Raw genomic sequence first — 26,783 nt, forward strand, 5'->3', positions numbered from 1 at the left:
CACACCACATCTCCCTGCTACCCGTCTGTTGACTTCATGCAGTCAGATCTCAATGAGCAGCCACACAGAGCAGCGCTAACGCTGCCTGGTCGCCGCTAAGCTGGGGAGCTCACATGCGTCACTACAAGCTTGTTATCTGCCTCAATGGTGCTCATTGGTTGGCCTGTTATTTCAGACTGGATTTTATTCTCTACAAAGTCTCTGACTGACAGAATGTGTCAGAGGGACAAATGCCGGTTCAAACCAAATCGGCTCCACCAGAGGGCTCATCAAGACGGCCCAGTCCATCATTGGGACCCAGCTTCCTGCAGTTGTGTCGGGTCTACTGTCGGGGTACTGCCTTAAACATCATCCCACCCAACACACCCTGGTGACCACCTCTTCCAACTCCCCCCCTCTGGCAGGCGATAAAGCACCATCAGTCACTACTAGGGCTGCTGGATTATGGCACAAATCATAACCATGATTATTTTGGTCAATACTGAGATCACAATTATTTAACACGATTACTCCCCCCAAGCTGTTACATGTTGTTGCTGTTGAACAGGGCGTCAGCCTATGAGGGGACATTATTCAGAATGACCTTTTATACACACGTACTTTTCCGATATTGTTAGCATATCATGGAGATATGATGGGTTTTTTTAGATAAAGAGTAAAGATGTTGTTGTTTTTTTATTTGGTGTGATTAAATGTAATCATTTCAGTGAGTAAAATATATAATGATCATGGATAAACACAACTAAGCCAAATATTTCACGATGTGATGTAATGAAGACAGCTCTTTGTAGACCATCACATGGAACAAATGTTCTATCCAACTGCTGTGAAAGTAAATAGCAGTGATCAGGTAGACTGTGCAGTCTGGGGAGACATGGCAGACAGGCTCCCACATCAGAGAGCTTCGTGATTGTATTCGTGTATTGTGTGATGGTGTGACGTCACCGTGGCTCCCGAAGATGGCTGTCACATCAACTCGCATCTATCTGTCCCTCCACGCTGCTGCCTGAACCCCCCCCCCCCCCCCCCCCCACCACCACCACCACCACCACCACCACCACCAGTGTTTCAGATTCACTGCGCCGAAGACGAGCTCTGTCACCGAAACACGGCCTTCCATCACAGACACCGGCATCCTATTCTAACGCAATGAGCCCTGGGAAAAACAACCACCCAAACAGACCAAGACCAAGGAACTAGTTCGGCTCTCCCACCTGGTTGAGCTCATTCTCCGCCGCTATCCTCAGGTTCGGATCGATGGTCCCCTTCAGGGCCTGGATGATCCGGTTGGGATCCATGTGTGTTTAATTCCACGGTTCTGCTGCCTTTAATATCATGTACATGTAGCATTAGCTTACGTTTCTGCTACATTCAGCCAAGCGTCACGGATCTGCAGCGGTGGCCACTTCCGGTCACTACCTTCAAAATAAATGGCGGAAGCCTCATTACTCTATGTGGAGCGGCGGTGATGCGTTTATTCTGAAGGCACATTCGCTTCTCTTTCTATGTCGGCCAGCTTGTCAGAGAACGGCGGCCCTGCCCCGTGTATACACAACCACAGCACAGCAGGCGGTGGACGTAAAGCGAAGGCTCCTCCTCTTCGCGGGTCGACGCAGGGCACGTTGCTGCCACCCCGAGGCCTGGCGCCGCTCTATCCACAAATACAGGGGGGGTCCATCCATACACGCTCGCTCCTACAAACGGAACCTCTTCCAGACTCAACCGTCCCGGTCCGTCCGGCACATTAATGGAGGGGAGAAATAATGCAGCAAGCTTCGGGACCAACTCCCGTCTCTCTGGCGGGAAACATATCCAACCCGAAAAAGGCTCAAGACTCACCTGTTCAGACTTCACCTCGACTCTGCATAGCAACCCCCCCCCCCCCCCCCCACACACACACACACACACACACACACACACACACACACACACACACACACACACACACACACACACACACACACACACACACACACACACACACACACCAAAAAAGAAAAAATAGCACTTCCATGTCCTGACCTATAGCACTTTGATCATCATTGTTGTTCTTAAGGTATCCTTGCTGAACAGCCTACTACTTTACTCAGACGAGGACCTAACACTTGTTTCTATTTTTAGCTCTTACTTTATCGGCAATGATATGTTGTGGTTTCTTTCTTTTGACAAATGTACTTATTGTAAGTAGCTTTGGACAAAAGCGTCTGCTAAATACCCGAAATGTAAACGTTACCCAGTCACGTGTTATACGCTAGAGAAGGAGGAGGTTACGCCTGGTTCACACCAGACGCGGAGTGCCGAATAGGCCTTCCAGAGAGAGAGAGAGAGAGAGAGTACCGTTGAAATACACATATTTGTTTATCTGCTCTTCACATTTATTAAATGTATTGTCTCTTCATGTTTCCCAGTGCAAGTTGAGATACACAAATATGATCGCATTTGTTAATCGCGGTATTTTATTTTGAAAAGTGCTTTTATTTTGAAAATTGACCGGATTGTCTCGTGTTTCTTTGTGTGATTTCCTGCCAGAATTGACGCGTTCGCTCGCGGCACGCGCAAAAAATAGAGCAGACGCCGAAACGATCGCTTCACGGCGCGGGACGGCCGCGCCTATTCGCGGCGCTCCGCGTCTGGTATGAACTTTACGCCTGCCTGGAGCGCCGCGAATAGGCTATTTTTTGCGCGTGCCGCGAGCGAACGCGTCAATTCTGGCAGGAAATCACACAGAGGAACACGAGACAATCCGGTCAATTTTCAAAATAAAAGCAATTTTCAAAATAAAATACCGCGATTGACAAACGCGATCTTATTTGTGTATCTAAACTCGCACGGTACAGACACACCAACTCCGGCAAAGGACGTCAAATCAACGGATCCCATTCATTGTCTATGTAGAGCAGGAGCTCCGCATGATGGATACGGCACGTCGAGTTGACGGCCCAGTCGCCGTATGTGAATTTGCATAAAGTTCGATAGATTGAACTTTATGCAAATGACGTCCGTCCAACGCAATGCCGCCGGCTCCAGAAACTTCGTTCAAACTATCAAACTAGGCAGTGTTGATCAAATATGAATCCAGATTCTGTTACTGCACTACACATTTCCCGCCTCAAATGTTTTCAGAAACATGCTATAGCGTGTAGTTTAACTGTAAAATGAGATCGTTTGTGGCCCGGCCGCCATGTTGGAAACGGCCGAGCTTAACTCAAGTCCCGCCCACTTCGCAGGACGTCTATCCAATTGATCCAACTTGAACACAGAACCGCCCACTCGCCGGTGCGTTCGGCGGTCCGTTGGGTCGACATCCGTCGGTGTGTCTGTACCTTCATAACGTATGTGTACTTCATTATGACTCTGGGGATACATTATCCTAAATACCACGTGACATTTAGGTTGTTAACGTCGAGACAATATTAAACGTCTGTCTTAGTTTATGAGGATATGTTTGTTTGGAGCGTCCTCCATGATGAATCTTCCAGTTGCACGCGCTGAGTCGACATGGATGCAGGCTCGTGGTTGGAGGTTTTATAACCCATTTCCTGTCCCCAGCAGCTGGGTTGGAATGGCACTTAATGTGGTGGACCCTCAGGTGAACGTGCTAATGGAGAGGGGCCTTATCCAAACCAGCTCCTCCTCCACCCTCGCCTAGAAGACAGTTATTAATACCCTCATACACTACTACTGTTAATACTATTACTGTTAATACTACTACTAGGCCTACTGTTAATACTACTACTGTTAATACTAATACTAGCTTCTGTTAATACTACTACTGTTAACAATGTCAGCTGGGATCGGCTCCAGCCCCCCCTCCACCTTGAACAGGATAAGCCGTTGATGATGGATGGAGACTGTTAAGACAGTTAAGGGGTTTTTCTCGCCACTAGGTGTAACTCTTGCTCCTGGTGATGTTGGGACTTTGAAGATGTATTAACTCTGAAAATCATGAGTGTCTTCTAGTCCTGCTCAGTAAATTGTCCTGATATAACTTCTGTTGTGATGACACTATATATAAAACTGAATTGAACAATCTAAGGTCACCCTTGTATTTAGGATCTTTCCTTTCATCTCTAGTGGGATTGTGTTGTATTTACAAGGACTGTTGAAAAAACAAATAGCTCATCCAGACGAGGCTGAAAAGGAAAACCTGTTGACCAAAAACAGTGCGAGTTCGCCTTGTATGTTCCTCCCCAGCCACTGTAGCTGTCAAATATTGTTCATATTGTATTCGAGCTCCAGATTAAAGCAGCGCAGTAACAAGAGAACAGCGTCTGGTTCATTATACTTCACATGGTTGCTGTGTTTTTCTTTTTAGGAGGAGCTTGAACTGCTCATACGCCTCCATCAGAAGCTCGTGCTCAGGTTGCGAGAGGTTTGCTGCTATGAATGCACCGCAGCCTTTAGTACTCACACTTGCAGTGCTATAGTGCCATTGTATTGGTAGTTACATGTGAAATGAAGCAAAATAAAATATAACTCAGGAAATCTGATGTGGACAGCAAAATGTAGAAAGACAAATTAATGTTATAAATACTGAACAACAAGGTCTTTACAAATGGATCTCGACAGTGGCATGTTTGAAAACGAGACGGGTAATGATGTGGTCTACACCAGGTTTGCATTTTAAATACATTAGTCATAGTGCATGACACTTAACCACATAGAAAGTGTAGCATAACGTCACATCTGCCAATTACATTGGTCTTATTTCACTTACTTATAGAGTGAAGTTCAAGGACACCTATACTAACATGCATGTTTGGCAGGATATTATGACTTCATGGTCCAACACGTAGTAAAAGCAAGTGGTTTTGTAACGTTAAAGACGAAAAGAGAAAATAAAAGCAAAATGACAAACCATCCTGTTGGTTACGTGCTGTGGCAGCTGGAAGGGAGCAGACAGGCAGGCTGCAATCCCATCCCATAGGTGATCTCCAGGTCTTTCCTGTCCACCAGCACCAATGGAGGGCGCATCCCTGGGGGTCTTCATCTGGTGAGAGGTCGAGGTCAATTTCTTTGAGAACATCATTTGTGGCAATGCAAAGATTGTGCAGGAACGCACAGCACACAATGAGTTCCAGGGCCTTTGAGAGTGTGCCTCTTCAAACACTCCATTAAGCTCTGCCATTAAGATTGTACCTTCAGAGTATTCTGCCATCACTTAAATTCTGGTTCTTACCGAGGTCATAGTCAAGGTGAGAACAGATTCAGCAGATCAACTTCATGGATTGCGCTTACCATGCGTAAGCGCAATACCTGCAGTACTTGTAAAGGGTTTTAGTGTGCACAGGGAACAGCCACAGTTCAGTCATTTAGTCAGTTTAGATTGTAGGCCAGCAAAAAGAAGCTAAAACCCAGATCATCATGTTGGGTAGTGATGCATTGAAATAATTGGTTTTTACTGCAGTTTGGAATATCAAGTAATAATTGGAATTTTTGATGGACTAAAAAGTAAATCCAAGCTTGAACAGGTGAAAGGCCTAAAGACCCAGTGGTGGAATACTAGTACACGTCCTTTACTGTTAAACACCTCATGTTAAACACACCCATCTGGAACCGTCAAAGACGAATCAAGATTAAGCACCAAAAGGTCACTGCTCATCTTTTATTTAGGCACATTAAGGGACCACTTCCATCTTTTCACAGTAGTCTAGTGTCAAAATTTGGTCTCAACACCAAAGCCCACCACCAAGAACCCACCCTCACTTTCCTCTGCTTCACATTCAGTCAGGTGAGACCGAATGCATACGAGCCAGGCAACAAGCCAAAAGCTGATGGTAGAGTCCATTCTAATTCAAGGCAGAAATCAGCCAATGCTTCAGTTCATCAGCCAGGTAATGTGTGGTCAGCCATCCAAGGCCGTTCACAAAACAAAAAGGCACAAACTCCAAACATTGCATCAGAGCTCTCATTGAAATGATACACATGATATGCTGAAGGTTGGTTTACAGCAAGACAACGTTATGGGTTACATTAGGATCACCATTGCATGGAGCACCATCACCACCACACATTCATGGGGAAGCTAATACATTTGCTTTACGCCCATCGGACATCTAGATAACGGCTGGCAGCACAGATTATAGCAGTATGTTATGAATGACCTTGAAAAAACAAAAACAAAAAAAAGGCCATTGGCATGCAGCCTGACCACAATGAAATGTCAGTTTAACCACCATTTAGCATGAAAGGAAGGAGCTGTTTGACAAACGTCAATCCTGGTACAGCAGAAAGCCGGAGAAGGTGCTGTACTTCCACGTGCTGCCATAAATGGCACCACGGTGCAACCGGAGCCACACCTGGTCTCCTTGGAAGAGAGGCAGGATGGTGTGGTTGCTGGCCGTTTCATGGTCTGGGGCTCCATCATTGGCGTATGCAGACACCATCACCTCTTCGTTGCACATGAGGTTAATATAGAGGGGTACGTTGATGGCAAGCTTCAGGATGTGGAAGATGAAGACATAGGTTCCATTGGAAGGGCAGGTGAAGCGGCCGATGTGGGCGTCGTACATCTCCCCCAGGTTGCAGTGCAGCTGGTCAAACACAATGGGCTGGTCCAGATTGCCCGGTGCAAAGTTGGCCGTGCGCGAGGTGCTGAAAGCCACTCGCAGTGGCTGGGAGAGCGGGTAGAGTTGCATTGGAAGCAGGGCGTGGTGGTGGCCATGGGGGGTTAGAGGGACCTCCATGGTGGAGACTGACATGGAATCCCCAAGACCCGAGTCGACAATGGTAAACACTCCCTCCCGGTCTGGTGTGCTCACCTGGGAAGTGTCGCTCCAGGCTGCTGCAGGCGAGACACAAAGCATGTCAACAGTCTGGTTGGATGGGACCTAAAGGAACCTGGTCCCATGGCCTTCAGAGAACCTGGCTCGGACTTCTAAAAGGCATCTCAAATCTGCCTTTTAAATATGCAAACATTACTAAGATTAACTTATTACTGCATACAGACCTTTAGAAATACTACACTACCCATGAGCCTGTAAGAACGTTTTCATGGACTATATGGGGCCAAAATATTTAAATTAAGCTAATTTTACAGACTTTGACATTTCACATTGTCCTAATAAACCATATTTCCACCTCCCAGGACATTTCCCAGGAGACTCATAAGTCTTGTATTGGCGACACAAAGACATGTTCAGGTCAAACACACTAGCTGATGACATGCCAGGCCCGTCCACTCTTGAGGGCCTATTGGTCCCCAGGACGGGGATCCGACATTCAATTGAAAAGTTTTTCAAACTCGAGAGCACCAAAGCATTTCCAATGTCCCATCCCCCATACATCAGTAGATAATAGTTAGTAATAGTTGATAATAGTAGTACCTCTCTTCCAGCTACCGTCCTTTAGGGGGAACTTAAACTGATTGCTACAAAAGCTCTTCCCTGAGAGATGGATTACCGTTAGTTTGAAGTCATGCTCTTACCACTCGAGTGATTCCTCCCTCCTCCACGTCTGTAACCGTGTTGATATCCAGAGTCCTGAGGAAACACCACAGAGAAACACTGAGAAAGCAGACGGACCTTCGCTGTGAAGGACATATCGTCTTGGCTTGTTGTTTGTCACCCGTTTGCTTGATGGCTTCTGGCTGCCTAACATGACATACAGTAGGACTAGAGATGGTGCCGATCGATCGGTAACTGATCGGATCGGGCCGATATGGTAAAAAAACCTTTTATCGGAAATCCGATAAAAGGTTAAAATCACCGATCCGATCGCATTATATATATTATACATGTGCTTGTGTTTGTTACATTCCGGATCCAAAGGGGGCGGTAGTGCGCCAAACCGCTGCCGCTTCAAAACAAAGAAGAAGTGTTGTGGTCACACTGCCTGCATGCACTGCTAACATGTCAGCTATATGGCAGTTTTTTTTAAATATGTGAGACAGATATTACACACGCTAGCTGTAACGCATGCAAGCGTTTAGTGCCTCGTGGGGGAAATAAAGCCAGTAGTTTTAATACTACAAATTTAATTGGGCACTTGAAGTCATTTCACGGCAGAGAACATAACGATTTCCTGCAACTGACAAGTGAAAAGAAAAAAACAACGCCGACCCCATGGGCACTGCTGCAAAAGACATTGGAGAGCACGCAGCCCTACAACCCTCGCAATGAAAAGGCCATGGGAATCACTAGAACAGTGATGGAATTCATCTGCCTGGACGACCAGCCTTTCAGCGCGGTGGAAGGTTTCGGATTTCAGAGACTAGTCGCTAAACTCGAACCCCGGTACGTTGTCCCAGGCCGCCAGTACTTTGCAGATACAGCCCTGCCTGCTTTATACAATGATGTGCATGCACATATTGGAAGCTTATTGAACGACGCTTCGAAAATTAGCTTCACCAGTGATATATGGAGCTCGGACGTCAGTCCTATGTCATTTCTGCCACAGGCTATTTACTTGAAGTGTGTTTGTTTACATGATCCTCAAGGCCTAAGAAATGTGAGAGTGAGCAATAATATGTTACACTATAGTTCAATGTGCAATAATGCCACTATACTGCCAAAGTTGAGTCTGGCATTTTGAGTTTGTTTAGCCTGTTATATAGGCTCAATTTATATTTTATATTTATATTTTTTATTGTATTTTTTATGTATGCAAAAATATAGCTATTTAAAATGTAAATAGCTGTTTAAATGGCTAATATCAATAAATAAATGATTGAACTTTCAACCTTCAGCTCTTCTTGACTGCTCTCTAGAGGCTGCCCATTTTGGCATATTGTTTTCCACAGTGCCACTGCTGCTATGAAGGAATATTGAAGTTACTATTATGCAATAAATAAAGGTAATCTAGTAGTATAAATAAATAATTACAAGGTTAACATAAATGAAAGACTATAGGCCTTTGCATGAGTGGATGAATTAATGGGGAATAAGAGTAAAATAATATAAATATTAATAATATCGTTCCACGTGATCGATCGGTTCTGATCGGTAATCGGATCGGTGAGGCTTTAGGTCAGGGGTGTCAAACTGATCCAGTAAAGGGCCGTGTGGCTGCAGGTTTTCATTACAACCAAGCAAGAACACACCTGACTTGACTTATTCACCTACCTGATTTGCCTTCACACCTTGATTGGTTGGATCAGGTGTGTTCTTGCTTGGTTGGAATGAAAACCTGCAGCCACACGGCCCTTTACTGGATCAGTTTGACACCCCTGCTTTAGGTGATCGGTATCGGTCCCAAAAAACCTGATCGGACCATCTCTAAGTAGGACTTTACTAGAACATGGTACAACTTGGGTCCAAGATCTGTTTTATGATCATTCTGCACAATTATCAATGACAGCACAGGCGTCGGTCTCATTGTATGAGGGAGGGACAAGTCCCACCAAAAATCATCACCCGCCCACTTTCACCATATCTAAAGTCAGCGCATATGTCTGTCCACTCGGTGCTATATTCACTTTCAGTTGAGAATCAGTTCATTTCAGTGACAAACTCAATTCCAATAGGCAATGTACACAACTATTAGCCAAATAGCTGAACATGATGCGTTGCAACTGGAGCTCTGATGTGCACCGAGACATGCGGAGTCAAACCCACCCTTCTTTCTCAGCTCCTCTAGGGAGCAGGGTTACACATATTCTGGGTGGGGCCTAATGCAGGTTGACACAGTGGGTCACAGTTGGTCACATGACAGCACTGGTCTACCGAGACCATTTCCAACCACCAACTCCGATGTGGAACTGGATTGTGCACGACAGCAGTCCCACCCAGAGGCACCGTAATGCACGGGCTTACCTGGGCTTCAGCCAGGGGCCTCAGCCAATCAGGGGCCTCTGGATGATAATAGATAATAATTAATAATGATGATGAACATCCATATTTGTGGACTCTGGAGGGTACTATCAAATCATTGAGCACGTCGCTCTACAGTGGAATCTGGTGGTAGAGGTGGAGGTTTTGGCTCAAAAAATGCTATTAAGGTGACCCCGGTCCCCCCACTAGCTTCTTTGAGCTCCAACCCAAGTACAGTTCAAATATTCCAATTCATAGCTTTTCCTCACTGCTACGATCAATAAGGTCACTACACAGGACAGTGATTCACTTACTCTAGCAGCATAGAGGAGAGGGCCGGAGTCCCTTGGATGAGTCTGGGGGGTGTAGGAACCTCCTAAGGAGCAGAAAACAGGCGTGAGCTTCATTTCAGCCCAAGCTGTAGTACCAGGATGCGACGAGGCGTCCTACAACACCTTAAAAGAGATTTCACTAAAGTAGAGGAGGGAAATGCAGAGTGGTGAAAACCCAAAAGGTGGAAAAGGAAAGTTGCAGATAGATACCTCGATGCCAACCAGAAGAGCGAAAGGTTTGTGCCCGTCCCTTGCCGCCGCGTGCCATACCTCTCACAGATGCTCTGGTGTAGTGTGACGGGCCGGAACGCCCCCCGTTGCCACCTGACTGGCCGGGGGACAGGAAGACCGAGCCACCATTTCCTGCCAGATTATAATCCGACTGGTACACTAGAGAGATGATACAGCATGTAATGGTGTCAGGCCGCTTGTTGACATTTAAACCAACCGTTTTGGAGCACTTCATTTCATCACCTGGCTGCAGTTCATCTTCTAAGGGGGCAAACTCTGGTGGGGTTTGGGTACTGGCAGAGCTGTACCGGGGCTCGTCTAAAACGGCACAATCTGGTTTGTAGTTCAGTTCCCCGTTCTGAGGTAAAGAGGCATTTACCTTGAAGACCTACAGTGAGAAGAAGATGGAGATGAAGCAAGCTTGCAGACAGTAAGACCTGGTTCTAGATCCAGTTGAGACAGACTGTAGTTCATATCTTTCTTCAGAATGCAATTTGATTTAGCTTCTGTGTTCACGGTTTAGTTGTTATGACGGACAAAAGGTACAAAACCAGTACAGCAGCAGTTCCTCTCCATGGACTTCAAAATCTGATTACAGTAAAAAGCTTATAATGTTGCAGAAGACTACCACATCAGAACCTCCTTGTTGTCCTGCCGTCGCCTCCATTGCTCCTGTTGTCCCCTTCATTTGCCCCAAAGCAGCTGAAACTGATCCATCATCACTTCTAACCCCTAAATGGACATTGATGACGTTTTTTGAGCATTGTAGTATGAGAGACTTAGTGAAATTTGATTGAGAGCAGTGTCGTTGCTAGGTCCATTTTAGGGGGGCTGGAGCTATCCTAAATTGGTTTATTCTACAGAATCACATTCTTCATCCCCAATCTACAGGACAGTAACTGGTGTAATTAAAGTCCATTCTTTAGACCTGCAGCTTATCTAATGGAGAGAGGAATTAGATACGCTATCACTTGAAGACACATTTACATCATCAGGTTCTAAGCATGCAGCTTTAATGTGTCTATATGTTAACAGGACAGTAACCCTTGTTCAACACAAGAGAATGGAAGAAGACCATGTGTGTTGATTTTAACTTGTTACTAGCTGGACTTCTTCACTGCTTGTTGTGTCGTTCTAATACAGTACTAAAACGATGCTTCTCCTGGGGGCTAAGCCCCCCTGTCATTAAATCCTAGTGACGCCCCTGATTGAGAGTCATCCATGTATGATGAAAAGTTATTATTCTCCGTTATTACCAAACGGCTTCAGGTGCACAGGACTGCAGTAAGTGGTTTGCACATAGCCTGGGTGCTATCAGAAATGTGACAGTTTAAAGGGGGTAATAAGTCACTTCATCTGGACTTTATAAGGATATGAGATTCTCGACATGACACCTCTGCACGTCAGCTGTACGGTCGGGAACCAGACATGGACGCGGACACACACACAGTAAAAGGTAAGCCCCTCAAAAAGGCTTTTCATTTGCATCAATACAGCAGACAGCTGGGTTAGACTTACTGACTGGATGCTCTGAAAGTGGGCCGATGTTAGAGTTCGTCTTGTGGGGGGTGGAGAGAAGTTTTGTCCCTGGGTGGGGGTGCAAGACACCGTCTCATTAAACGGGGACTGCTTCCCCAACTCGGTCCCTGGGCTCTGTGGAACACCACAAGAGTTTAAGGACTACATTCAAAGCATAGACAACCACTCAGGCTAAAGATCTGCTGCCTCTGAGGGCCGATGTGCTGCTTCTTACATGAGGGAGGTCCTTTGAGGAAAGCTTCAGGTCACAAGTCCCCAGGCACTGATCCCCGTTAGTCAGCCTGGCAGGCAGTGGGGTGGACTGAGTGGGGAGATGAGGGGTCGAGAGATGACAAGTCCAAGTCGTTGGCATTTTGATCACTACAGACTTATCACAGAGAAATAAGACAGCTTACATGCATTGCTGTGGGCAGGACATGGACCGAGCTTCTGGAGTCTGTGTGACCTGGTTAGTGGGAAATACAAAATACATTATCAAATTCATAGGAAAATGTGACTTTGTAGTGCATTTGCAGTCCATACCCAGTACCCAGGATCCTTATGGTGAAATTCAGTTATTTTACCCTAAAATAAACCTATTAGTGCATTTTACTGGCATATTACATTTTCATTATTTTCTGAAATGCAAAAACAAAAATTCTAATTATCTAAAAAAGGTTATGTCTTCTGGGCTTCTCCCATAAAGCCTCAATCATTTTAACAGTTTAAATGTACTCACTATTAAATATTCAGGTAACAATTATTTAGATAACTAGATAACTATTATTAATAAAATAGAACAATATTTAGAAAGCTGTCAGCTGTTGGTAATTCAACATATTTATGTTAATGTTTTTGGAGCACCCTCTAGTGGACAGGAAGTTAAACAACCACATTGCCGATAATGGCATTGACATAAGCCTTTGTAGTGAAGTTAATAAAAAAGGGTGCATTTGATCACTACAAATTTGAATATAATTTGAATATTTAAAAAATGTGGAAAAGAAACTGAATAGGACTATAGAGGAAAATTGACAGCTCTAGGAAGAGGGTTGGTTGGTCTTGGGACTGATCTGAGGTCTGCATTGGATGTGGCCTTCTTTAAGCCCTCTCTCCAACCACCTGGCTTCCTTGGCCAGAATGTGAAATTGTTTTCCTCAAAGTGTCCCCTCGTCCTTTAGATGCAGATGGACTGCTAAGTCCAGATAGGAACTGGATCTCCTGTGTTGTATGTGTTGGAAATGTGTTCATTATCAGTTTCAGTTATTATTCCCACACATAGTTAAACTTTTTCTCTGAAATACAGTCTGCAGGTGCTAATCATTGTTTAAAAGTTATCACACATATCAATTATTAAATTATTTGTTTGTTCACGTATGTCTCTCGTCATTCATGATTGACTAACTTATTCAATTAATGTGAAGTGCAATATCACGTTCACCAGAAGGTTGCTTTTATTATGGAATCAATTCTTATACACTTACCGTAATGCCTAGTATATACACGTACCGTACAAAACACACGGAGGCCGGTCTGACTGGTTTACTAGTGGAGGCCGGTTTACTAGTGGAGGCCGGTTTGACTGGTTTACTAGTGGAGGCTGGTTTACTAGTGGAGGCCGGTCTGACTGGTTTACTAGTGGAGGCCGGTTTACTAGTGGAGGCCGGTCTGACTGGTTTACTAGTGGAGGCCGGTTTACAAGTGGAGGCCGGTCTGACTGGTTTACTAGTGGAGGCTGGTTTACTAGTGGAGGCCGGTCTGACTGGTTTACTAGTGGAGGCCGGTCTGACTGGTTTACTAGTGGAGGCTGGTTTACTAGTGGAGGCCGGTCTGACTGGTTTACTAGTGGAGGCCGGTCTGACAGGTTTACTAGTGGAGGCCGGTCTGACAGGTTTACTAGTGGAGGCCGGTCTGACTGGTTTACTAGTGGAGGCCGGTCTGATTGGTTTACTAGTGGAGGCCGGTCTGACTGACGGTTGGATGGTTTGTTGCCTTGTTCTAACTTACCCAGAGGAGATGGAGATCCAGAAGGCGGTATCATCAGTTTGGGGAGCCCATTTATGGGGGACATCTCTCCTTCCAACAGAGAGTCCTGAAACAGAATCATTGAACCTTCAGCCATCTTCAACAAAGCTGAGGAAATACTCAAACCATAGTTTCATCTGGTGCTCTGGATTAATACGATGTCCCTGGGTTTGAAACTGCTAAACTTCACCTGCATAAAGCTGAAGGAGCCATGGATCTTGGTCATAAGGTCCTCAAGGTGCTGTTTCCTCAGGACAGGGTCTTTGGGTAAGACCTCCATAGGCATATCCATGTGAAGTGGCTGTCAGGAAGAGGAGAGTTTACAAGTGGTTTCCCCCGAGGCGTGGACATTCCAAAGTTACCCTCCTCTACTCACCGACTTGGGATGTTGCTCACTTTTCACTCTCCTCTCTTTTCTCTGGGGAAAAGAGAAGAGATTCATTATTGTGTGGACTCTGTTGATCTGCTGAGGTTGGAGACGCACACATTTCCTGTAAGACACTTCATTATAGGCCAGTATAAGATATTGATATTTGAAATATTGCACATTACATTTTCAGACCGTTTCAGGAGTGAGCTAGAGTGGTGTGGAACTTGAAAATCGTCAGAAATAATTATTTGAAAACTGGTCGCAGACACAAGGCTCTGGAATCCAACAGATTTATACATTGACCTTTAAATGACAGGAAAGAGCCCAGAGGCGTCCTCGCCGGCACCATGCCGGTGCGTCCTCGCCGGCACCATGGCACCATGCCGGTGCGTCCTCGCCGGCACCATGCCGGTGCGTCCTCGCCGGCACCATACTGGTGCGTCCTCGCCGGCACCATACTGGTGCAACGGTTCACCGTGGTAACGAGTACAAACCTTATGTGACCAATTTCTTAGATATTTTAAGAAATTAAATCATACTTCTTACTGTATTGAGCCGACAGGATTAGATCGCAGCCTGTTTAACGATCTGTTGGCCTCCTTAGTCACAAAAACAATAAGTCTTTAAGTTTACCTACAATACTCAAGTCTGCTGCCACTAAACTGTACCAATGGAGTTTTCATATTAGTCCTTTAACTAGGTGAACAAAGCGGAGCAGAGCGGTTCAGGGGCGATGCAGACCTACATCAAAGTGCAAGGGGGGGGGGATGGAGCAAATATAAAAAAATACCACTTTATTATTTGATTATTTGATACGTTTCCCTTGAAGGGGATGTTAGAAATTGAACCCATTGGGCACCCCAGACCTGCTGGAGCTCAGATCAACGAGGGGAGTCCAGGGACCTGCTCCCAGTTAAATTAATTAAGGTGGTGCACTTCATCTGTGAAGAACTGTGCTCTTGGACTGAAGTGTGTGGTGGAACAGGATTACATACACTTACTGTAGCTCAGATAATCAACTAAACTATGATTTATTACAATGTAGTATATCATCATCAAGTATATAGAAGTAATGATGAACAGGTAGCAGAAGAAACAATCACATGACTATGACCTCAGCTGTATGATCTAATCATCGGAGGTTGGAGACTCGGAGGTCAGAATGCAAGTCTGCAACTCAGCAGGGGCCTCATTTAGAAAGCTTGTATGCACAGAACAGAGCTGGAAACATGCGTGATCTATAAAAAGCAAACTTGACGGAAAGTGTGCGTAGCTGTAAGCAAACTGAGGCATGCGTACGCACATTCTGCAGACTGGAGGGGAATCTGTGCTGAACTGAAGTCAGATTGTAGAAAGTATGTGAGAAGAACTATTAGAGTTTTGATGACTCGCACGCATGTGCACCACTGCTCGGAGCTGGACGCTGAGCCGAGATTCTTCTCGAGTTCCTCCACTGTCGCTCATGTTGCTCCGCTCATGTTGCTCTGTCCCACTGATGTCTTCGACAACAACATGTTGCCACTTGCACTGCTTCGTCGTCTCGCTGCTGTTGCCACTAAATAAAATGATTCTGGGCCTCCACCTCCCCAATAAGTGTCTCCATCTCACTTTCCGAGAAGTTTTTTTTTGCTCGTCTGGCCTGTCGCCATGATTCACAGCAACGAGAACGATGCATCATTAATATACGGATCAGCATGCATGCGATGCTTTCATTGGCCGTTAGGGTAACAATGGGCGTGTACAGGGCGGGATAAGAGGCGGATTCAGGTACGCACACTTTTTTTACACACGGTTTTATAAATCTTTTTTTTGGCGTACGTACACTTTTAGTTAGGATCCTACACAGTTTTATAAATGAGGCCCAGGTCTGCAAGATGAAATCAAATTGATCAATGAGGATGAAGAACGCTGTGAGATGGTGACCTCTACCATCTAGGAGACGTCACTGCCTGGTCCAGGCTGCAGCTCTCATTCACTGTGAAAGCCTTAATGTTGTTCAGCGGCGCCTCACCTGTTTGCAGTCAGCATGCTGGGTTTTGGTGGTGACCGGGACTCTGGGGATGAAGGTGGCAGCTCCTCTCCAGGGTTTGTGGACTGCAGCGTGGGGTGAGCTGGGTCCCTCTGAAAACTCCAGATCCCAGCAGTCAGGAGGCTCCCGCTCCTTTGTGGTCTGGAGGTCCCCCTTCCAGTTGTGAGTGGGAGGAGTCTCCGTATCACCCAGGTACAGGCTGTTCAAAAACTGCCATATGACCAACGAAGCATGAGTGGAGGCTGGAGCAGAGTTACTGCTATGAAACAGCTTGAAAGAATAGCGATGGTTCTCACCTCCTTAGAGACGTCGGGCCGTTTGGACTTGGATGTGGCTGATGGAGGAAGAGGAGAAGCAAACATCCAAGTCACAATATTTACCTCATCCAGGAAAACTTTTTAATATGGTGACATATGAAGCATGCTCATCTTACTGCTGCGACTGCTGCTGGAGGTCGCCGCCGCTGCTGCCGCCAGGGGATTTTTGGTGGGTGGGGGGGGGAGACAACTGAAGTACTTGCAGTTTAACAGCCTGTCGAGCTCTTCTTTCAACAGCTTAACTGAAAAGATAATTCAAAAAGGAAAACAATATGATGAGTAAAGGTTGTGAGACCGTGAGCAGTGAGACGGGTTTATCCACGTGCATGGATATTCTCCTCCAGGGAAGTTGACCAAATTAGCATCTGAATGCTGCTCTGTTGCATCACTTTGTTCTTTTTGGGGAAGAGAACGTTTTTCTTATTTTAAAGCCCAGACGGAAACAAAGCGCTGGATCATGAGCAGGTAACCAGACTATCACAGGGCCGACACAGAGACAGACAGGTAACCAGACTATCACAGGGCCGACACAGAGACAGACAGGTAACCAGACTATCACAGTGTCGACACAGAGACAGACAGGTAACCTGACTATCACAGGGCGAACACAGAGACAGACAGGTAACCAGATTATCAAAGGGCCGACACAGAGACAGACTGGTAACCAGACAATCACAGGGCCGACACAGAGACAGACAGGTAACCAGATTATCACAGGGCCGACATGTAGAGACAGACAGGTAACCATAAGTTCTCATTGTTCATGTTTTAGTTATAGTTGGACTAGACCTCCTTGTGGCTGCCATCGGTGGAGTCGATGGTGGCTCCGTTGGTCCAACTTCAACCTCAAGAATTTCTCTTTCATCTCAAAGATTACTAAATGTTTCAATGTATTTCCCCACATGACAAAATATGTGCCCTGTGAAGAGTGTGAAGACCTGGAAATGCATCGTTAGTAATGAAGATTCAGCCAGAAAGGTCAACAGCTGAGGACAGATGTGGTTTTCTACTCACACGTGGATCCAGCCACCGGCTCGTCTTTCCCCTCCAGCAGGTCCAAGTAAACCAGAGCTGCCTGCTCCATCTGCTTCTCTAGACTAGACCACAGACCAGACAGGGAGCAGAGAACCAGGTGTAACGAGAAGCGCCAATGACTCTTTACATAATTAAACACGAGGGTTTCTAGCCCATCATGTACAATTTGCAGACACTATTGTTAATGCCTTTTGCCTCGTCATTTCCTTTTGTTGCCTTTTAGGATAATGATGACAAACAACCAGAACCAAAACCTGAAGGGCCGAAGTTGGATGTGTTGGAGAAGTGAAGAGGGTGTCCAAAATCTCTTTAGCTGCATCCTTCAATAACTCTCGGCAACAGAGAGACTCACCTCAGTGTGTTGTCCCTCTTGAGCCCCAGCAGGGGGGCGAGCTGACTCAGGCCAAGAAGCTTCTGGGCTGAGATGTGTGGTGCCTGGTTGTGTCCAGCCATGAGGTCTCTCCTGATGTGCTCCTGCAGCATGCTGTGAAGGAGGTGCTGGATCTGCAGGACCGTGCTCAGGCGCCTCCTCTCCATCTCCACCTTTATCACCTGCTCCTTCTTCGCAGCCTTCTTGTGGGCTCTCAGCAGCTGCAGGAGGATTCCAGAAGCAATAAAAAAAATAAAAAAAACACTAAAAAATGTCAGGCTATAATGATAGGGGTTATTTTTTCATCATATTGTATCTTAAATGATACATTTAGGTGTTTCATAATTCTTTAATTGAAAAAGATATATCTAGGTACTGTAAGTATTGTGAGGAAATACAATAGTCATTTCATCCCCAGAATAAGGAAAAGATAGAACATTGACAGGGTAAGGGTCTGTCCATCTCCTGGGTTAGGGTAGGGGGTGTCTGTCTCCTGGGTAAGGGGGTGTCCATCTCCCGAGTTGGGGTAAGGGGGTGTCAGTCTCCTGGGTAAGGGTAGGGGGTGTCAGTCTCCTGGGTTGGGGTAAGGGGGTGTTAGTCTCCCGAGTTAGGGTTAGGGGCTGTTCATCTCTCGGGTTAGGGTAAGGGGGTGTCAGTCTCCTGGGTTAGGGTAAGGGGGTGACAGGCTCCTGGGTTAGGGTAAGGGGGTGACAGGCTCCTTGGTTAGGGTAGGGGGTGTCCTTCTCCTGGGTTAGGGGTTGTCCATCTACCGAGTTAGGGTTAGGGGCTGTCCATCTCCTGGGTTAGGGTTGGGGTGTCCGTCTCCTGGGTTAGGGTAGGGGGTGTCAGTCTCCTGGGTAAGGGTAGGGGTGTCAGTCTCCTGGGTAAGGGTAGGGGGTGTCAGTCTCCTGGGTTAGGGTAGGGGGTGTCAGTCTCCTGGGTTGGGGTAAGGGGGTGTTAGTCTCCCGAGTTAGGGTTAGGGGCTGTTCATCTCTCGGGTTAGGGTAAGGGGGTGACAGGCTCCTGGGTTAGGGTAAGGGGGTGACAGGCTCCTTGGTTAGGGTAGGGGGTGTCCTTCTCCTGGGTTAGGGGTTGTCCATCTACCGAGTTAGGGTTAGGGGCTGTCCATCTCCTGGGTTAGGGTTGGGGTGTCCGTCTCCTGGGTTAGGGTAGGGGGTGTCAGTCTCCTGGGTAAGGGTAGGGGTGTCAGTCTCCTAGGTTAGGGTAGGGGGTGTCAATCTCCTGGGTTAGGGTAGGGGGTGTCCATCTCCTGGGTTAGGGTAGGGGGTGTCCATCTCCTGGGTTAGGCGGTGTCCATCTCCTGGGTTAGGGTAGGGGGTGTCAGTCTTCTGGTTCAGGGAGTGTCCATCTCCTGGTTTAGGGGGTGTCAGTCTCCTGGGTTAAGGTAGGGGTGTCAGTCTTCTGGGTTAAGGTAGGGGGTGTCAGTCTCCTGGGTTAGGCAGTGTCCATCTCCTGGGTTAGGGTAGGGGGTGTCAGTCTTCTGGTTTAGGGAGTGTCAATCTCCTGGTTTAGGGGGTGTCAGTCTCCTGGGTTAAGGTAGGGGGTGTCAGTCTCCTGGGTTAGGGTCAGGGTTGCCAGTCTCCTAGGTTAGGCGGTGTCCATCTCCTGGGTTAGGGTAGGGGGTGTCAGTCTTCTGGTTTAGGGGGTATCAATCTCCTGGTTTAGGGGGTGTCAGTCTCCTGGGTTAAGGTAGGGGGTGTCAGTCTCCTGGGTCATTTATAATGCTGAATCAGCATGTCAAAACTTGGGCGTAGTAGTGAAACTTCATGTTGGATGTCCTTGGAGCTGGGACCATTGTAAACTTTAGACAGCAAAACAGACAAAATAAATAAAATAGGTTCAGATGTTTAAAGTTTATTTTAAATTAATATTCCCTTGCCATGTGAACATTAAGGGTTGCTGGTAAATAACTCCCTGCACTACCATTGGCAATAAAGAAAATAATACACTAAAGACATGGGGGACCATGTGTACAGTCCTCATGCAGGGTCTCATGTCCAACTTACACCAGCAGCTTCTCCTTGATGTAACATGGAGTGTGTTATGGTACATACTATTGAAGAATGTAGGTTTGTTGCTATGACAACAGATGGGCATTACACCAACACATGACTATTAACTGAACTGCTGAGGCCTCATTCTGCCAAATTTAAACGCACGCTCTCAGGGTAAATTTCAAAAAGACGTAGTATATCAATAAAACGTAGTCATAGAATAACAAAGTTGGAAAAATAGTCCTAGTATGACACCTCAAAAAAAAAAAAACTAAAATGGGAAGAAAAAAAAAATATTAGAGCAATTGGAAAGGCATAAAAAAAGTCAAACAAGGTATACTTGTATGTCAAAAAAGTTGTAAAAGTCAGTATTTTAATTTTAAACGCTCTTTATAAAAATGGCCAAAGACGCAGAGGGAGCTGACTGCTGCAGAAAGCCTGAGTGAGGGCCAACGTTCAGCCGAGGCTCCCATGATGCATCAGCAGAGCCCAACCACAGTGAAGGCTACTTTCGTTCACTTGCATTGTGAGTCAGTCCATCCAGGGTTTTGTGCAGCTCCCGTGCAAATGCCAGATGATGCAGCACCTCCTCGTACTTTAACACCGCTGCCTGAAAAACAAAAAGGGACAAAAACCAAGCTCAAACCCCGGACACGAGGGATCCAAGATCCTGGTCTTTGTAGCCAGCATGCAGACGGTCTTACCATCTGATCCTTGTTCAGTTCCTTGCCACAGTTCAGCCTCTTTGTGTAGTCTTCCAGTTTAAGCTGTGAGACACACAAGACAGAAGTCACAGATCCACCTCGCCACTTCACGCTCATCCCGCTGACACGCCACCATACCTTCTTCTTCTCCAGGTTCCGGACTTTGTGTTTGAGGCAGATGAGGCCATCCTCTATGTAGGAGTCATAGCCCCAGTAGGCAGTGGAGGTCTCCAGTCCAGCAGGAGAGGCCACCTCCTGGCTGTCAGCCATCAGCAGGTCCTCCTCTGTTTCCTCTGGGCGCTCAGGTGGAGGGGTGACACCCAGCAGGGTGGGGGAGGGAGACAGGTGCACCATGTTGAGATCCACGCTGAAGGAGACACACGTTTAGGGTTAGAGACCCCTGCTGCGGACCCCCATGACACCGCGTCTCTGGCGGCCACTGACCGGCGCCGCTCCGGACCAACCTGACCGAGAGATGCGCGAGTCTGACCGTGACGCAGCAGTTCCTCTCCGCCGGTCACCCGGCGATTCATTCAGTCATTCGTTCATTCAGTCATTCATTCGTTCATCAGCGGACGAGGAAGTCGGCTATAGAACAGAGTTCAGCTGCAAACATCCCGACGAGACAAACAAAGTTCCGCGGATGGAATTGTGACGCACGTGACCGCCGGTCGGGGACGCGCAGCGGACCCACCTCGTGTGTTGGATTAGTAGAATCCCCTCCGGGAAGCCGCTGGACATCCGAGACCCCTTCCAACGCGATGTTGGACCGGCAGAGGCCGTGCCGCTGCCGCTCCAGACCTTTATATAGCCTCGGCCTCACCCGGATCCACATCCGGTTCTGGCGCTGCACACAGGAACCACGAGCCCATGTTTTGTGATTTTGACACTAAAGCTCTGATCTGTATAATATATAATAATATGAGTTACACTTTTTCTGATAATGAATATGTTCAAATGTGTAAACCACAGCAAATTGCAATGTCTCATTATTTTAAAGAAATAGGAAATGTTTTAGCAAATATGCAAATTAATGTACAATTATCTACAATTTGCACAATTACTGATTGAATATATCTTGCTGATCAAAACTGATTATGTTGCTTCTCATTTGAATAGTTGTTCTCTTCAAAACATGTATGAATAATATTGTTAATATTGTGTAAGTCATCACATGCACAATAGTCCATGAACTGTCTAAATGTGTCAGCATCAGGCAGCATACACCATGAATATTATTATGTAGTACTATGGAGTATTTTGTTACTTCCACTAAACTTGTAAATTGTCTGTCAGGAGAAACCTGAACTTCACTAACCAATGAAGAGTTTGTCCCAGCTTACATCTACCAATCACACGTCATCTCAAGTCAGCTGACAGGTGCTATTCATATATATATATATATATATATATATATATATATATATATTAGAGGTGTAACGATTCATTCGATTAATCGATGAATCGATAGTCAGTCCTATAGATTCTACTAAATCGATCTGCTAAAATAAATAAATAGAATGAATCATTTTGGCTTCACCAATAATCGATATAAATGCATTTAATCGGATGAATCGTGATTCTTACTTATGATTAATGTTTTAATACGTTTAAGACACACTATCCCCTGCCAGCATGTAGTCTATTGAATAATGTTCAAAATAACTGAGCAATGTTTAATTACATTTTTGTATTCAGCATAAAATATTATGCAGGACTACTTTTTTTTTTCACATTTCAGAAGAATACAGATAGTCTCACTTGCATTATTGCATGGTTATTTCATGGATATAGAATTTTGGTTACAAGTTACTGAATCGAATCGTGGTTTACAGAATCAAAAAAAAAAATTGTCCTTGAATCGAATCGCCAACTACTGTATCGTTAATCGAATCGAATCGCTGTGAAGCCAAAGATTCACACCCCTAATATATATATATATATATATACATATATATACTTCAGAAATATATATATATATATATATATATATATATATATATATATATATATATACTGCAGGAGTATACCATCCCCTGAACTAATTTTTCATACTTCTCCCATCTAGTCGCAGAAATAGAGTACCGGACTGGAAAAAAGCCTATTTTGAAAGAAGTTGTATCCCCTCAGCCATCAGCCTTAAACACATCCATGCAGACCTGATATTTCACCCTGTACGGTCTATGTCATGTTTATGCTTCTATGTTTTACTGTGGGAGAGGGGTTGTTATTTGTTACTTGTTATTGTTTTATTGTTACTGTTATGCTGCCCTGTAAACTGTGATTGATGTGTGAAAATAATTATCCCTATGGGGACAGAACCTAACCTAGGTACATAATGAACAGGGCAAATGGAGGAAGAGGAGGAAGAGGGAGAGAAGGATGAAGAGGGGGAGGAGGAAGAGGAAGAGGAGGAGGAAGAGGGGGAGAAGGTTGAAGAATGGGAGTAGGAAGAGGAGGAGGAGGAGGGGGAGGAAGAGGAGGACAAGGGGGAGGAGGAGGAGAAGGATAAAGAGGGGGAGGAGGAAGAGGAGGGGGAGGAAGAGGAGGAGGAGGAACAGCCCCCCCACCAATGTGACCTCCTCCTGACTGGTCCCAGAGCAGCTGAGTCAGCAGGCCTGCAGCACTGAGCTGTGTGGTAGCAGGCTGGAGGAGTGAGGAGTGGACTGCTGCTGGAAGCTGAAGCCCATCTCATCACTGTTCTGTTTCCACAGTCATACGGTCTCACATCCTGAACAAGATGATCTGATGCAGTCCCTCTCCATGCCGCTAGATGTAGCTGTCCACCTGCTGATGAAGACCAGAGCGCCTCACCTGCTACAGGAACAGCTGATACAGTCAGCTGCTCAGGAGCTGTGGATGGACTGGACTGTTTGTACATAAAGAGCTGACATGTTGAATGTGGAATCAGTTCCGTCTTCACCTGATGGGACTTCTCTGAGCAAGAGCTGTTCAAACGGCACAGTCTCAGTGGACTTTCTAGCATTACTGTACATCACATGGTCTCACTTGTGATCATGTGATTGACGCAACATCAAGGCCAGTATGATTATAGAACAGTTGAGTTTGTGCAAAACGCCTTTTATGTTTCCACTGGTTTACATCCTATTAGTGCAATACTTTTAAAATGTAATGTACGTTAATTGTTTATTATATATATTATATAAATTATATAATAACAATATATATATTATCTTATTACAGTACAAATGTATATACATATAGAGTGTCTCTTTTTATTCTATTTTTGGAAATGGTCTTATTTTTATTGTTTACTTTTACTCATGTTCCTGCCAGGGACCTGGGGCCCGTTCCAGAAAGTATGTTTTCCTGAAACTCTGAGTTTGTTAACCCTGAGAAGAGGGATACTCTGACTTTTCCATTCCAGAAAGAGAGGTAACTCAACCTTTAGGTCAGTTACCATAGTAACTGACTCTGTGAACCTAACCTGCTCACTGGCAGGTTTTCTTCAACATACCCTGAGTTTCTCCCTACATGTCTCCGTCTTTTTCCGGAATCTGAACCAACTCTGAAAAAAATTGCCGTCCTTTCCTCATCAACCTAATCGATACGGAAGTAAAAGTGATTCTAACAGCTTTACGTCGGGAGAGGATTTTGATTTGGAAATTACCGTTTTTCCTACCAATCACATATCTAAACAATATTCTCTGACATTTTCGACATTTCATATCGCGGACATTAAGCTCTTAAGATTTTTTTGCGAACAGGAGTTTTCTGAAAAAGGACATTTCTTTATTGAAATAGCCGGTTATATTTACTGTTTAATATGTGAAATATGATTAAAATCATATGCCTTAGTCTACGTATTTGTGCAATATTTTTATGCTTAATTTTCAGCTGAAGCCAGTTTCTTTTTATGCCTGGGGGGATTACACCTACATAAAAGTTAAAGGGATAGTTCAGAATTTTGGACCTATTTTCCAACTAAGCTGGTGTGTTCGAGACGTCTGGAGACGTTTTCAAGACATTTCATTCAGTTCTTCTAGTTGCCGAGTTCGCTTGTGCTATGGCTAGCGCAAGTCAATGGTTCTAGTTAGCATCAGTGTTGGGAACGCTACTTTAAAAAAGTAATTAGTTATAGTTACTCACTACTTGTTCCAAAAAGTAACTGAGTTAGTAACTGAATTACTTTATAATAAAAGTAACTAGTTACCAGGGAAAGTAACTATTTGCGTTACTGTAAAAAGAATTAGGATATCGGAGCAGTTTTCACAAGTCAGTTGAAATGAGAACAGACATCTCCACCTTGAAAATGCCAACTTTTCATCGGATTGCTCCGGACTCGCCATCTCTGCTGCTTCTTCGAAATAGGGATGGCCAAAACTAAAAATATTTTTGACCGACCACCGAACCTCATTAACCGGTTGAAACCGGTTAACTGATCAGATTAAAATGCGCTAATAAATGCGCTATTAAAATGCCCCCCCCCCCCCCCCCCCCCCCCCCTTGATTTCGATTCGCGCTTGCTGCTTATCTCTCTCCCGTTCTGTCTCCGACTCACTCACACACACTCTGCCCCGGCGCCGCCCTTCCACTCACGTCACTTTTTTAAATCCCCTACAGCGCCAAACGTCGAGTCCCGCGGCTCATTTAGGAAAATGACAGCTCCGAGACGCTGCTTGTTTAGTTTAAGGAGATGGTAGTGCTAATAATAATAAAGCAAGATGATTATTATCATGACCTTATCTGTTACCATTGAAAATCCTGAAATGTAGTAATGTCCGAATCCAAGCCCATCCAAGATAAAACGGGCACCTTCGGAATGCGTAAAAGACGCACCGGCGTGAAATGGTTTTATTTGGGCTATTAAGTATCATTTATGAAAAATTCAGTGTTAGGGATAAGTTGTTCATTTCACACAAAAATATCTTGTAATGAGATGGCAAACTGTAGTCTTGTCTACTCCTATAGTCGCGTAGCGTATAGTCTTGTGTATAATAATTGAGATCGCATTCTCCGCACCTCCCATGCGGGAATAATTAAAACTTGAGGAGAAATTATACAGTGGGAGACGCTGTGTCTGTCATATATCACAAAACAGGGTCAGAGCGCACAGCAGTAGACATAATGACGGCAAGACCCCGGTGCCTCCACGAGCCGCCGGGCCGTTCATCATCATCATCATCACCACCGTCTTCACCATCCGCGCTCCACAGCTGCACCGGATTCCCGTCCAACACCAGAACGGCGGGACACCGGGGCCCGCGTGGCCCTCGTGCGCCGCTCAGACCAGCAGCAGCCCCAACTCCGGCTCCAGCTCGCAGCAAGTTTGCACGTTTCTCCACGGACAACAGGCTGCCGAGACCAGCCACGAGCGGCGCGCAAGCAGAACACGATCCGACAACCGACAAATTCAATTCATAGTAACGCACCGCATTTAACGTTCAGTAACGATAACGGCGTTGTAACGACGGAAACAGTAATTAGTTAGATTACCCCGTTACTGAAAAAATAAACGGCGTTACCTAACACTGGTTAGCATGGCATTAAAAACATGCATACCGACTCCACAGTGCACCCGAGGCAAATCAATTGTAACGGCAGACTATCGATGTACATCTGTGTTGATAGAATGTTTGAAATAAAACCAACCTTGCATTTTAAGGATTTATGTCTCAGCAAGCAGCAGCATACTTCATACTTCCTAGTAGGCTATGGCAGCGGCGGACTGATATCACCTAGCACTTACCGGTTCTATAATAGTTTGTTTACCTGCTGTCATTGCTACAGACGCAGAGTAGCCTGCAGTGCTAGTTTTTTCAATCTCACAGAAATGGCCACCTTTGGAGAATATACTGAAACTTTTGAAGACTCTGATGAGGAGTTTTTTTCCACCCAAACCCAACCGTACCTGTACGAGCCTGAATATACAGAGGAAGAATTGCGCGAGAGGGATGCTCAAAGGGCAGAACGTGAACGAGCGTCTGTGGAGACCGAGATAGCCCCAGCTGGAGCTGAGAACTGGGACCGAACAAACGGAGACTGCTGGTGCCAGGAGGGAATCCCCCGCAGCACGTCCGAGGGTTTACGGTTCTCCGGACGGAGCAGAGGTTTGGGTTTGCGGTGT

At 45.6% G+C, this 26,783-nt stretch overlaps 2 protein-coding genes across 5 annotated transcripts in view; both read right to left on the reverse strand.

The window, feature by feature from the left end:
- The window catches only part of ipo8 (importin 8), a gene marked incomplete at its 3' end in the record, with an annotated part of 49,321 nt that extends 47,779 nt beyond the window's left edge, over positions 1 to 1,542 (reverse strand). For 2 of the 3 annotated variants that reach the window (XM_084038492.1, XM_084038493.1), the window contains exon 1: positions 1,215 to 1,541. In XM_084038492.1, coding sequence (XP_083894618.1) covers positions 1,215 to 1,298 — 84 coding nt within the window. In that variant the 5' untranslated portion in view covers positions 1,299 to 1,541. Of the gene's footprint in view, positions 1 to 1,214 lie in introns of all 3 variants that reach the window. The other variant, XM_084038491.1, reaches the window with a different exon arrangement.
- A 3,246-nt stretch (positions 1,543 to 4,788) lies between these two features.
- On the reverse strand, positions 4,789 to 21,505 carry caprin2 (caprin family member 2). 2 transcript variants are annotated; one of them, XM_084038496.1, is made up of 20 exons: positions 21,390 to 21,505; positions 20,834 to 21,062; positions 20,696 to 20,758; positions 20,515 to 20,601; positions 17,959 to 18,197; positions 17,586 to 17,668; positions 16,688 to 16,813; positions 16,551 to 16,588; positions 16,237 to 16,464; positions 14,232 to 14,273; positions 14,046 to 14,129; positions 13,838 to 13,922; positions 12,247 to 12,296; positions 12,066 to 12,152; positions 11,831 to 11,965; positions 10,556 to 10,700; positions 10,292 to 10,471; positions 10,064 to 10,125; positions 7,427 to 7,481; positions 4,789 to 6,784 (listed from the first exon to the last, which is right to left on the reverse strand). In XM_084038496.1, the coding sequence occupies exons 1-20, from the start codon at positions 21,434 to 21,436 to the stop codon at positions 6,213 to 6,215; spliced, it is 2,637 nt and encodes an 878-aa protein (XP_083894622.1). In that variant the 5' UTR covers positions 21,437 to 21,505; the 3' UTR covers positions 4,789 to 6,212. The 2 variants fall into 2 exon arrangements, with proteins under 2 accessions (XP_083894622.1, XP_083894621.1); XM_084038495.1 differs by having other exon boundaries at positions 14,046 to 14,156.
- Positions 21,506 to 26,783: the final 5,278 nt, after the last annotated feature.

This window comes from Eutrigla gurnardus (genome assembly GCF_963514095.1).
Source record: "Eutrigla gurnardus genome assembly, chromosome: 21".
Taxonomy (NCBI): Eukaryota; Metazoa; Chordata; class Actinopteri; order Perciformes; family Triglidae; genus Eutrigla; species Eutrigla gurnardus.

What these genes read in the sequence shown, in the direction of transcription:
- caprin2 (XM_084038495.1), bottom strand. Translation starts at nt 21,436, where the DNA reads ATGTCCAGCGGCTTCCCGGAGGGGATTCTACTAATCCAACACACGAG. An exon ending in AGCATGCTGACTGCAAACAG is followed by an intron (nt 14,274 to 16,236) that starts GTGAGGCGCCGC and finishes TCTTTTCCCCAG; the next exon opens with AGAAAAGAGAGGAGAGTGAA. An exon ending in CTCTCCTCTATGCTGCTAGA is followed by an intron (nt 7,482 to 10,063) that starts GTAAGTGAATCA and finishes GTGTTTCCTCAG; the next exon opens with GACTCTGGATATCAACACGG.